Source organism: Quercus suber, unplaced genomic scaffold (assembly GCF_002906115.3).
Source record: "Quercus suber isolate HL8 unplaced genomic scaffold, Cork oak 2.0 scaffold_233, whole genome shotgun sequence".
Classification (NCBI taxonomy): domain Eukaryota; kingdom Viridiplantae; phylum Streptophyta; class Magnoliopsida; order Fagales; family Fagaceae; genus Quercus; species Quercus suber.
The window spans coordinates 968209-980952 of NW_027069690.1; the positions used below are offsets into that span (position 1 = coordinate 968209).

At 33.7% G+C, this 12744-nt stretch overlaps 2 protein-coding genes across 3 annotated transcripts; both read right to left on the minus strand.

The window, feature by feature from the left end:
- Positions 1-50: 50 nt before the first annotated feature.
- On the minus strand, positions 51-5984 carry LOC112015881 (inactive beta-amylase 4, chloroplastic). Of its 2 annotated transcripts, XM_024048328.2 has the most exons (10): positions 5815-5984; positions 4505-4633; positions 3850-4099; positions 3272-3492; positions 3121-3198; positions 2880-3039; positions 2004-2257; positions 1013-1082; positions 589-657; positions 51-316 (listed from the first exon to the last, which is right to left on the minus strand). In XM_024048328.2, the coding sequence occupies exons 2-10, from the start codon at positions 4630-4632 to the stop codon at positions 164-166; spliced, it is 1383 nt and encodes a 460-aa protein (XP_023904096.2). In that variant the 5' UTR covers position 4633; positions 5815-5984; the 3' UTR covers positions 51-163. The 2 variants fall into 2 exon arrangements, with proteins under 2 accessions (XP_023904096.2, XP_065636431.1); XM_065780359.1 differs by lacking the exon at positions 1013-1082 and having other exon boundaries at positions 203-316.
- Positions 5985-11009: 5025 nt separating this feature from the next.
- LOC112015875 (extensin) lies at positions 11010-12014 on the minus strand. The gene has a single exon (XM_024048322.2). The coding sequence runs from the start codon at positions 11906-11908 to the stop codon at positions 11168-11170; it is 741 nt and encodes a 246-aa protein (XP_023904090.1). The 5' UTR covers positions 11909-12014; the 3' UTR covers positions 11010-11167.
- Positions 12015-12744: the final 730 nt, after the last annotated feature.

Here is a 12744-nt window from a genome sequence, read left to right on the forward strand (position 1 = left end):
TCATGGGCTATCAAGTCCTCCACCACTATAGGCAAACCCAACCCAAAGTAAAAACAAAAAAAATATATATATATATATATATACACACTATGGAAGTGGAACAACCACTCTTGATAGTTTAGTAAATGAAAAAAGAAAAAAAGAAAAAGAATTAGAGGTATTTTTACAACTTTGTGCTCATCTTTTTAACAAAGGGGACAAAGTTTGTCCAGTTTTCAACCCTAAAAATCTTTTCATTCATCCTGAAAAATGTAAATGATGTTACAAAATCTGACTGTGGATGGTAACAGTTTGCACATATTTGCCATAATCCGGCCTGCAAGAAAAGGAAACATGTGAAGATACGGATCAAAAGGAAAAAAAAAATAAAAGTGGTTTCGACCGGATAAGACACTTACCTAAATCACTCATATTGCTTATAAAGAAAAGTTGAAAAAGCAAAGAACAACGACAATAAAGTCATATTTTATTGATTATACCCTGATTACAGTACAAATACACGCACACACACACGGTGGTTTGACAATATGTTACAAAGAATTGTAAGAAGCTGAAATCAAATCATATCAAGAAAAGAATGGTAATTACCTTGTCAAATCGTTCATTGTTATTTCTTCCAATCACATTGATTCTCCTTTTCTTTGAAACAGTTCGAATCTGCATTGAAAATAATCAGCTCTATTGAAAGATGGATAGATATAACTTATGCATAAGCAATTGAAAGACGAGGAAAAAACAGGTGAATTGCAGGGAAAACAACTAGACATGCAGCTAAGTTAACATTCCCCAAGCTCAGTGGTTCAAACATGTTAAGGCCAACACACACATCATATATATCAGCCAAAGTATAGCCATCCACTTACATGATACAGAAGAATGGACATTAGATTTTGTTAATAGAACATATTCGTGGATTTAGCATGAAAGAGGGATAGCCTCAATGGAAGAATAATAAATTTCTAACAATCAAAGATCAGAAGCATATTTTATTAGTCAAGAAGACGTCCCTTACCTGTTCAAGTAATCCTTCTGGGCTGCAAAGACAGGCTGGTGAGGTTTCACTGTCTCTCATTTCTAAGCAGCTATAGTAAAAGATTCAGATATGAGAATGCTACAAGCAATGGCGGCTCTAGGATTATTTTCTAGGGGGTCAATACGAAACATAAATTATACAAAATCTAAAACAAAAGAGAACTTAAATATATTGACATCACCCAAAAAAAAAAACCTCAAATACATGAAGTTTTGCAATTGCCTTCTACAAGGTTTTATATTTTGAAATTGTTGCATGTTATTTTCATTATCAATGCTATGAGCTACATCTCTTTTAATGTACCCAGCTAAGTAATCGTTTATCCACTGATCTCCCATTTTATTAATTATTTAACTTGTTAAGATCTAAATGGGCTTTTTCTAAGGTTTAAGAATTAGGACTAAAAAATTACTACTTTTGTTGTTAGGCTTATTTTATTTTTTACTCAGTTTTTTTAAGATTTTAGATCAAATTGATTTGTTATTGGGCTTTTTTTTGTGTGTGTTAAAAAAGGCCAATATATTGATAAGAGGATGATATTCAAATTTATTTCAGTTGGGCTTAAAAAATTTTTAGGATCAACGTGTTAAAAATTTTATTTTAAGGGTCAACTAAGTGTTTGTTTGGTTTGCGTCAGATGCGTTTTGCGTTTCAGCCCTTTTTTTTTTTTTTTTACTAACCCAGCCTTCTTGGAACAATGCAATAAGGCAAGTGAACAGTAATCAAAAATATTTTTTTATTATTTTCAGTTTTCAGCAAAATAAGCGGTATCCAAATGCACACTAAAAATTATATTAATATATTTTTTTGGGTCAATTCAAGGGGTTCATTTCAAATGAACCCCCTGAGCTTCAAGTGGTTCCACCCCTGGCTACAAGACGTTATTTTGACGCAATAACAACATTCATAAAAATCCAAAGTCAAGCTTGGTCTATGGAGCCAGTAAGAAACAAAAGAATTAGAATCTTACGAAATATGCAATGCAGCACCATGACGAGATAACATCAGAGCAACAGGATCATAACCATCCCGGCAAGCAGTGTTGTAGTAACCGGCAGTAAGTTCAGCAGGGTGTGATACTGTGTGGTACGACCAATATATTCCACCAATTTTAGCCACCAATGTAACAGTAGTTCTCTCGTTGCCTTGATACTGCTTCAAAATATTAGCTGCCTTTGCAAGAATAACATCTGCATGGTGAATCAACCTACCACTGTACCATTCCTATGGAAAATTAAGTCAGATTACTTATACTCTACATGATAAATCAGTTTTCATAACCCTTAGGCTCCAGCTAACAAATGACAAATTTATAAGACCTTATTATAAATATTGTTACAACACGAAGATACAAATAAAAGACATATTGCCAATCATAGATCTCCAGACAAATGCTTGGTTTTCTTTTGCATACAGTTCTATGATGAATTTTCTTAGTGAGGAAACAAACATGTCACCCATGACAAACCCTACATCAATTCTTTACCACTACAATAGACAACAATGAATTTTCCCTTCTTTTTTTTTCATGAGCACCTGATACAATCCATCAGTCTTCAAAAAAAGTTGACTTATTCCCAAGTATAAATTTAGATCTTTTAGGGTTACATCTTTCTGCTGACAGCATACGTGTTTTAAATGCCAGAGTTGCATAAATATAAGTCTTGCACAGTTAACAACACTAATTCCCACCTCTGTTCAACACAATATGTGCAACATACATGGGTTCTAGATTAAAAGGAATCAATAAATGGTTGACATTTTTGTGAAACATAACATATAAAGCCCTGACCATGCTGTCTGAAATGAAAACATGAAAGTAGGCAACTATGAATAGGATACATACAAGGAAAAACCGACCATAATCAGAAAGAAATCCATCCTCTCCTTCTTCAAAGAAAGGAACCCCAGATGGGAGACTGTTGTAATAGCCAGCATTCTGTGGGCCCTTATCTCCCCACTGAGGCTTTCCTTCTTGGGATGCAGCCATCCTCAAGTCCTCCATCCTAAGAGGAAAATCAAGTTTGTCATTAGCAAATTTCAACATCAACCAAGTTAATAATTTAAGAGGAACGAGTTTAACCTACATGTACTTGTCATAACACTGGAATTCGCCAATTCCGGGAAACTTCCATCTGCCATCACCAAAAGGATGTGCAGGATATCTGCAAGAAATTGTTCATATGAAACTCTTGTAATGGCTTCAACTTGATACTTGTGATTCTATTATAACTTTACCTAAGCTCTCCGGAGGGACCAAGACCAACACTTATCTCCTCAATCACATTTCCAAAAAAGGACTCAAATTTGTTAACAAAACTGAACATGAAGTCTTCGTAACACTGGAGGGCAGTCCGGCCACAAAACAGAGGAAGTTGGTCCACTCCTAGAGTAAGATAATCATCATTGGAAAATCCATTTTGGTCTCGATAATATATATCCTTATCGTGCTCACCAATCTGGCAAATGAATAAAAAATAAAAAGCATTAGTTTCTGTAATTTAATAACACACAATAAAGGCCTGATTTATAGCTTTATGTACGTCAGAAACAAAATCAAGTCTACTAATGGGAACACAGAATAAAAGATATGCACAGGCAAAAAGGGATCCTAGAGAAGAAATGATGACATTGGATTATCTATAGCCATTCTTATGCTATCAGGACAGCTACACCATTGGTACAATGGATCATGAGGACTAATGACATTGACTCAAGGAAATGTAAAAGCTGAACTGTCAAATGGGGCTGCACATTACCAGCATGCATCAGAGAAACTTACATAACAGCGAAGTGGCAAAGTTTAACAACCAAACCTCTAGAATCCACAAAGGGAGACTAACATCCCCACTACCACCAGATGAAGTGTGCCTATTTGAGTGAAAAGACAGGTCAACATGCAACTTCAACCCCAGCTGAGATATCAGTTGGAAAAGCTGTTCATAAAGAGACCAATCATATGCAACTGGAGAGAAACGCTCTACAATTCCCCACCAAACCTCAACTGCAATTCCATGGACACCTGCCAACTTGAGTGCTTTTAGAGATACAGTTAAGGCCTTGATTCTGAGGGGGGAAAAAAGCAGCAGCAACATATAAAGTGTTTATTTCTCGCCAATGAAATTGTACAGAAAACAAAAATATAAGACCATGGACCAAGAGAAATTAAAATCTATGAGTTTGTGTATTAAATCTGGAAGAAGTCATGATAGGTAACAAAAGCCTATTAGAAGAACATCATCTTTTATTTATAGAAAAGATAGATATGACATCAAGGTCAATCCTCTAGCAAAGGTGTTCTAAACACATAAAAAATTCCTCCCTTTCCCTTCAACATCAAAATTCCAAATAAAACTAAAAAGACAAGAAGATCATTTTAAAATTACAACGTAGGTGGAGATATCTGCACATAACGCACAAACATACAATAATGTACATAACATCTAACAATTAAGAGGGTAAAAAACTTACTTTCTAATCCTTGGACTCCCTGAAGGATCAAAGCCAAATGTGTCCACAGGCATCATCACATATACAGGGACCCTATTATGTCTAGATGTCTCCAAAATTGTAGATCTTGATTTCTCGCTGGCATCCATGCTGCAAGACAGAGATCATGTGGTCTCAGTGTAAGGATCTTCTCTATTAAATCTACTTTTTACAGCTTTTCTCAGCAATCAAACAGCAATAACACACTAGCACATTGTTTCCTAGAAACTCCATTTAATTTCCTAGTAAATTTAACAAAACAATAGATTTTTTAACACTTGAAACTAATACAATTATACAAATATTTAGATTAATTCAGAAGAGTATGTATCTTATGCTCAACCTTAATGTTATTACTTTTTACTATCAAATAGAAGTAATAACACAAACTCAATTATCAAATTAATATTAATGATAATATTCATTCCCGGTTATTGTCCAAATTATTTGCACCAAGCAAACCGAACCCACTTAACTATTCAGCTAAACTAAGCTGAGTTCTTCATTTACTTTTAAAACCAAAATAGAAAATCAAAAATTCCTTTTACATGTCTTTTCCTACAATTTCTCAGCAACAAAACTAAGCCCAACACCAGCATTATCTAACCTTAAGCCGAATTTTCCTTTTTTCTCTCAGAAACCAAACCAGCACAACAGATAATGATTAAATTTCATTGCTTATATAATTATATTACACCAACCAAACTGAACCCACTTAATTATTCAGCTTAACTTAGCCGAGTTCTTCATTTACTCTAAAATCAGATTTTCCTTTTTCATTTATTTTCCCTACACTTCTCAGCAATCAAACAAAACCCAATCCAAGTTTTCTCCTTTTCATTTATTTAAGCCAAGTTTTCTCCTTTTCATTTATTTAAGCCAAGTTTTCTCTTTTTCTTTCAGAAACCAAACCAACCCAAGACAGACAATAATAAAATTTCATTACACAGCTGCACTAATCAAACTGAACCCACTTAATTATTCAGCTTAACCAAGCTTGATTTCTTCATTTAGTTTTTTTAAATTCAAAACTTCATTTTTCATTTCTTTTCCCATACTTTCTCAGCAATCAAACTAAAACCAACACCAGCATCAGCTAACTTTAATCCAAAATCCCCCACCCCCCCCCCTTTTTTTTTCAGAAACCAAACCAGCACAACACAGTATTCAAAACTCTCCCTGCCTTTTTCCTCAATTTTCTCATGAACCAAAATCAAAAATTTCTCTTCTTTTCTTGGCAAACAAAAAAAGTTTAGAGACAATACCAAAAAATATATGAAAGAGTGAGTAACCTGAAAATGCAAGTGCTTCTAGCAGAGACGGGCAACGAGTATAAAGGCCGTTTCTGAGTAGAGATATCATGAAACGTTTCGAAGAATTCTCAGAATTTGTGGCTTCTCAAGTAAGCTCAGTTCCCTGAAACCATAGTAGCTTCTTCTCCTTAGCCTGTAATTGCATGCCACTCCTCCATTCTCAACTGTTCTCATTGATCCTTTGCTCCACACACAAAGAGTCAGAGAGTTTCAAGTTATTTTGCAAATATTTGTGGTTTGTTTTTTGAGGTGTGGTCCACTTTTGACTCACTTCAAAATTTCAATTGTGATCAATTTTTTTTTCCCCTCAAAAAATAAGAAAAGCAATAATAAGTCCTAAAAAATTTTCACTTTTTTTTTTTCATAATTATTAGAATTGTATATTGTATGATAAAATTTCACATTTGAGAATGATTATAAGTTAAATTTTTGCTTATTTTATATACTGTTTGTATGTGATTTGAAATTTTGAACATCCTTCCTTAATAAACTCTTTGAAAATCTTCTAAAAAAAATTTCAAATAATCTAAATTTCAATTTGTTTGATTATAATCTAACTTATTTTAATTTTATGTCTTATATTATGCAAATAAACTACTAGGCTAAATAATCTCAAATAAACGCTAATACAACTGAATTAGGTGATTTTTTTTTTATTTGTATGAACTTAAATTAAGTCATCATTAAAAAAAAAAAAAAAAAAAAAAAAAAACTGCAACCTTAACATTGTTCTTGTGCCAATTATCAACAAAAAAAAAAAAAATCATTCATATCAAGTTACATTAAATAAATTTTATTTGCAAGACATGTTTAATGTGTGTATCTCGTTTATTTCAATTAACTCCTTAAAAATACTTTTTCTAGGCTTTTTTTTTTTTTTTTAAATTTACTTACAAATCAATATTTGTGGACCCACTCTGTCCTCAATTATAATTGTTGTGCATTACTAAAGAATTCGAATGATGATTTTATAAGAATCTAAATTATTATAACACACGCAAACAATAAGTTAAAATAAACAAAATAAATTCATATTTTAACCTTCTTTTTAATAATAAAAAATATGAGGATATTTTTCTTCCTTTTATTTCCTCAAAATACGATTTCATTTTTATGCTTCAAAATTATAGGTTGATTTGATATCAAGAAGGAAAAACAATACCAATATTTTAGACAATATGTATTAAAAAAAATCTTAAATGTGATATATTGTGATTTATGTAATAATAAAAATGGTTCAGTAATGAACACATGTAAAAATAATATTTTATCAAAATGGTTCAGTAATGAACACATTTATTGTGTCTCGTTGACATATGCATCTCACAAACATATAAAATACTGTCTTGTCATACATGCGTGTGGTTTGATTCATAAGATAATTAGTGTACATGCGTGTGGTCATACTCATAAGATAATTAGTGAGGAGATAGAGAATGGAGATGGCTGTCCAAAATGGATAAGAACTAAAGTGTGTATCACGAGGTCTCAATCTCTAATCAAATTATCCTAGGTGGGACTATGACAGACACTAGTCTCTTAAGTCTAAAATGGTTGTAACTAGTACATGGCCAAATTGTCAATTCTGCAATTGATAGTTATTGCAGATTGTCGACAAAGGAAAGACCCATGCTTATCCCAATTCCCATGTCCCATCCATGCTTTTCTCTCCAACGTTAAAGTTTTGATTCAGACTTCAAATAATGTTCTTTTAGTTTATTTTCAAGCATCTTCTTCTTCTTTTGGCTTAACCCTTTCCAGGAGTTCATTAAATAAAAAGAGTTTTTGTGGATTTAGGGGGAAGAAAAATAAGAATTCAATTTGTTTTTTGGTCTATTCTTTAATGAAAACTCAATCAATCTTCATACCGATTTCCTATTTCATTCTCTAGCAATGAAAACTCATAATTAAAAAGAGTTTTTGTGAATTTAAGGGGGGGGGGGTGTGAAGAAAAATCAGATTTCTATTTTTAATCTTCACCATTTAGAAATGAATACCATCAATCTTCATATCGATTAGCTAATTTCATTCGAGCAACGAAAAAAGATAAAAGTTAAAAACACCATCAAAGAACTAGCCTCTTCTTTCTATTTAAAACTTCAAATCACAAACTTAAGATGTGTTTGAATATTGCTTATTTTGCTGAAATTGAAAAATTATTGTTGAAAGGTAAAAGGTAAAGGTAAAAGTTAGTTGAAATAGTACAGTGGGTCCATGAATAATACCAAAAGGTGCAATAGGGCCCATGAATAGTAGCAAAAATTAGCTGAATAGTGAAATAATTTTCAGCAAATGTTAAGTTAAAACTAGGTCTTACGACACTATTCACACATTTAAAAATTATTTTGTTACAGTGTTTTCAGTTTTCAGTAATAAACGGTATCCAAACAGACTCTTAGTGTCTGTTTGGCTGGCTTATTTTTTGCCAACTTATTTTACCATTCAACTTATTTTTACTACTATTTATGTGTTTCAACCATACTTTTTAATACTATTTATAAGTATCTATTTCAACCAACATTTACCTTTTATCTAAGTACTTTGTTTATACGTTTCACTTTTTTTCTTTTTCTTTTTTCAAAGTGATTGAAGTTCAGAAACCAGATCCAAATTGATTAAAATGAACTCTCCCCCATGGGCTATTATGTATATGGGCCTAATGATATGGAAAAAGTGGTCCAACGGTGCCTCCACTCTGCCTTGTTGGGCTAGCACAAAATAATCTAGTTGGGGGGGGGGGGGGGGGGTGGGGATAAAAATACTTTTTCTAGGCTTTTTTTTTTTAATTTAATTACAAATCAATATTTGTGGACCCACGCTGTCCTCTATTATAATTTTTGTGCATTACTAAAGAATTTGAATGATGATTTTATAAGAATCTAAATTATTATAACACACGCAAACAATAAGTTAAAATAAACAAAATAAATTCATATTTTAACCTTCTTTTTAATAATAAAAATATATAAGGATATTTTTCTTCCTTTTATTTCCTCAAAATACGATTTCATTTTTATGCTTCAAAATTATAGGTTGATTTGATATCAAGAAGGAAAAACAATACCAATATTTTAAACAATATGTATTTAAAAAAATCTTAAATGTGATATATTGTAATAATAAAAATAGTTCAGTAATGAACACATGTAAAAATAATATTTTTTCAAAATTTTATCAAGACAAAAATGTATGTTCAAACTTCGAAGTAAAGGAGATGGTATCTTATGAGCCATATAAAAATTATGGATCATGTGCAGTTAAAATTTTGTATACATTTATTGTATCTCATTGACATATGCATCTCACAAACATATAAAATACTGTCTTGTCATACATGCGTGTGATTTGACTCATAAGATAATTAGTGTACATGCGTGTGATCAGACTCATAAGATAATTAGTGAGGAGATAGAGAATGGAGATGGCTATCCAAAATGGATAAGAACTAAAGTGTGTATCACGAGGTCTCAATCTCTAATCAAATTATCCTAGGTGGGACTATGACAGACACTAGTCTCTTAAGTCTAAAATGGTTGTAACTAGTACATGGCCAAATTGTCGATTCTGCAATTGATAGTTATTGCAGATTGTCGACAAAGGAAAGACCCATGCTTATCCCAATTCCCATGTCCCATCCATGCTTTTCTCTCCAACGTTAAAGTTTTGATTCAGACTTCAAATAATGTTCTTTTAGTTTATTTTCAAGCATCTTCTTCTTCTTTTGGCTTAACCCTTTCCAGGAGTTCATTAAATAAAAAGAGTTTTGGTGGATTTAGGGGGAAGAAAAATAAGAATTCAATTTGTTTTTTGGTCTATTCTTTAATGAAAACTCAATCAATCTTCATACCGATTTCCTATTTCATTCTCTAGCAATGAAAACTCATAATTAAAAAGAGTTTTTGTGAATTTAAGGGGGGGGGGGTGTGAAGAAAAATCAGATTTCTATTTTTAATCTTCACCATTTAGAAATGAATACCATCAATCTTCATATCGATTAGCTAATTTCATTCGAGCAATGAAAACAGATAAAAGTTAAAAACACCGTCAAAGAACTAGCCTCTTCTTTCTATTTAAAACTTCAAATCACAAACTTAGGATGTGTTTGGATATCGCTTATTTTGCTGAAACTGAAAAATTATTGTTGAAAGTACTGTAAAGAAAGGTAAAAGTTAGTTGAAATAGTACAGTAGGTCCATGAATAGTGTCAAAAGGTGCAATGAGGCCCATGAATAGTAGCAAAAATAAGCTAAATAGTGAAATAATTTTCAGCAAATGTTAAGTTAAAACTAGGTCTCACGGTACTATTCACACATTTAAAAATTATTTTGCTACAGTGTTTTCAGTTTTCAGTAATAAACGATATCCAAAGAGTCTATTTGGCTAGATTATTTTTGCCAACTTATTTTACCATTCAACTTATTTTTACTACTATTCATGCGTTTCAACCATACTTTTTAAAAGTGATTGAAGTTCAGCAACCAGATCCAAATTGATTAAAATGAACTCTCCCCCATGGGCTATTATGTATATGGGCCTAATGATATGGAAAAGGTGGTCCCGTGCCTCCACTCTGCCTTGTTGGGGCTAGCACAAAATAATCTAGGGGGGGGGGGGGGTGGGTGTGGAATTCCAACAATTTCTAGCCCAAAGTATTGGTCCATTTCCTGGTTACAGAGCTAAACTACACTTGACAATCAGAGTAACACTTCTCTGTGCACTAGTAAATCTTCTACACTTGACAGTTAAACTTCTGTGCACTAGTAAATCTTCTGTTCTACATTGGATCCGTGATCATTTTTGGCTACATGTTGTACAGTTTTTTTCACCCGTGTACAGTCCAGTCAAATCTTAAACAAATAAGGGTGGTGTTAATTACACACGACCGCGCAATTGAAATCGTGTATTGAAGATATGATGTGAAGTATCGCGCATGTGTATGGGAAGCATGTGTCTTTTACCCGACAAGGACTTCTACAGTTGTTGTAGCAGTAATCCATTTTTTCCTTGTTTTAAAAGTGCCCGTTTTCATTTTGTAAGGGGAAAAAAAAAATTTAATACTACCATATATATCTGAGAAAACCATAGAAGAAAATACTGGCCAACTAGGTTGGATTGTTTGAGCCTTCTAGGCACAAAAACGTGATCAAAAGATTAAGAATACATAAGAGGAACAATGATAATAACAATATATTTATCATTCATTAAGAAATTAATAATACAACAGAGACTACAAAATATTCAAAAAAAGAAATACAGTAAGTCTTACAAAATATTAGTGACAATACCAAATAAATATGAATAATGTGGGAGAAAAAAAAAATTATTTATTTATTTAGAGAGTCAAAGCAGCCATAACAGCCAGGCCACTTAAAATAACCCGAACCCTATTCTTTGAATCCGAACCCGACTCATCACTAACCGGGCCTGGTGCCGCTTCCGGTGAAGAAATTGCCGGCGCCGTACTTGGTGTACTACTCTTCGGAACCACTACCGGTGCCTCCGCCGGAGTTGCCGAACTCGATGGAATGCCCGCTGGGGTCTCTGGAGTGGCGGCACTAGTAGGAGGCTGTGGCAGATTCGGAGCCCCGACAGGAACCGATTCTGGAGGGCTCGCCGGAGATGAAACCGGCGTCGGAAGACTTACAGGGGACGGAATTGGAGAAGACCCATTTGCCGACGGACTTGGGGTGGGAGAAACCGACAGTGCCGGAGGCTTTGCCGGAGATTTGGCCGGTGAAACTGAAGGGGATTTTGCCGGTGGGGTCGACAATGGCGGAGAAATTGCCGGAGTGGACGTAGGCGGCGATAAAGCCGGAGACTTTGAAGGGGATGCCGGAGAAATTGTCGGAGTTGACGTAGGCGGCGACAAAGCCGGAGACGTGGTCGGAGAAGTCGCCGGAGAATGTGAAGGACTGGTCGGAGAAGTTGATGGAGAGGGTGACTTTGTTGGCGTTGGTGTTGGGTTTGGGTTTGGAGATGGAGAAGGCGCATTGTCCGCTTGTACCAAACCGTTGTTGTGTGAAACTGAGACACACAAAACGAAAATGGAAAGTACAACAAGACAATGCATCATCTTCTTTGTTTGGAAACACACACAAAACCTGAAGAAGAAAGAAAAAGAATCTGTGTTTTTTTTTTTTTTTTCAAAGGTTGTTGTTTTCCAAAGAATATGAAAGGGTTTCGGAGAGAGTGAGGTTTATATAAGAGAAAAGGTTTGTAGGTTGAAAACTTAAACGTTGTGAATTTTAAGAGTTTGTTTAAGGCAAATGTGACCGTTGGGTTGGTGTGGGCCCTGAGGAGGTACATGGTGACTGGCTATAGTGGGTAGTGTTAGCCGTTACTTGGGAAGATGCGACTGGATGGGCCGGTCACTTTCTCGGTTTTTGAACAATGATTTGACATTTGAGTGCTTCAATTGGTAATGATAGTCTTCTTAGCTCCAAAGGTTTTTTTTTTTTCCCTGTTTTTGTTTTTGTCTTTTTATTTTTTGTGAGAAGATCTCTTATCACCTAAGTAAAATGTGATGTTTAGGGTGATTTTGGCATGGCCAAAATAGAAGTATAAACCTTTTGTGTTGCATTTATTTGACAAAAGATGGTCATCATTCATCAATCAATCATGGTTTCTTTCAATTGTTTGCTAATTTGAAGTATCTGAAAATTGATTTCTTGAAGTTGAATTTGATTGTTGCTCGGTGTGGATTATAATTACGTACATATTTTAAAAAAATAAAGATACATATGGAACATACTAAGTTAGCTATTGAGTACACTTGATTCTAAAAGAAAAGTAGCTATTGAGTAACATTGTTGTTATAATTATTGCCTATGTCGTGTTCATCAAAATAATAATAATAATTATTATTGCCTATGTCATGTTCATCCAAAAAAAAAAAAATGCCTATGTCAT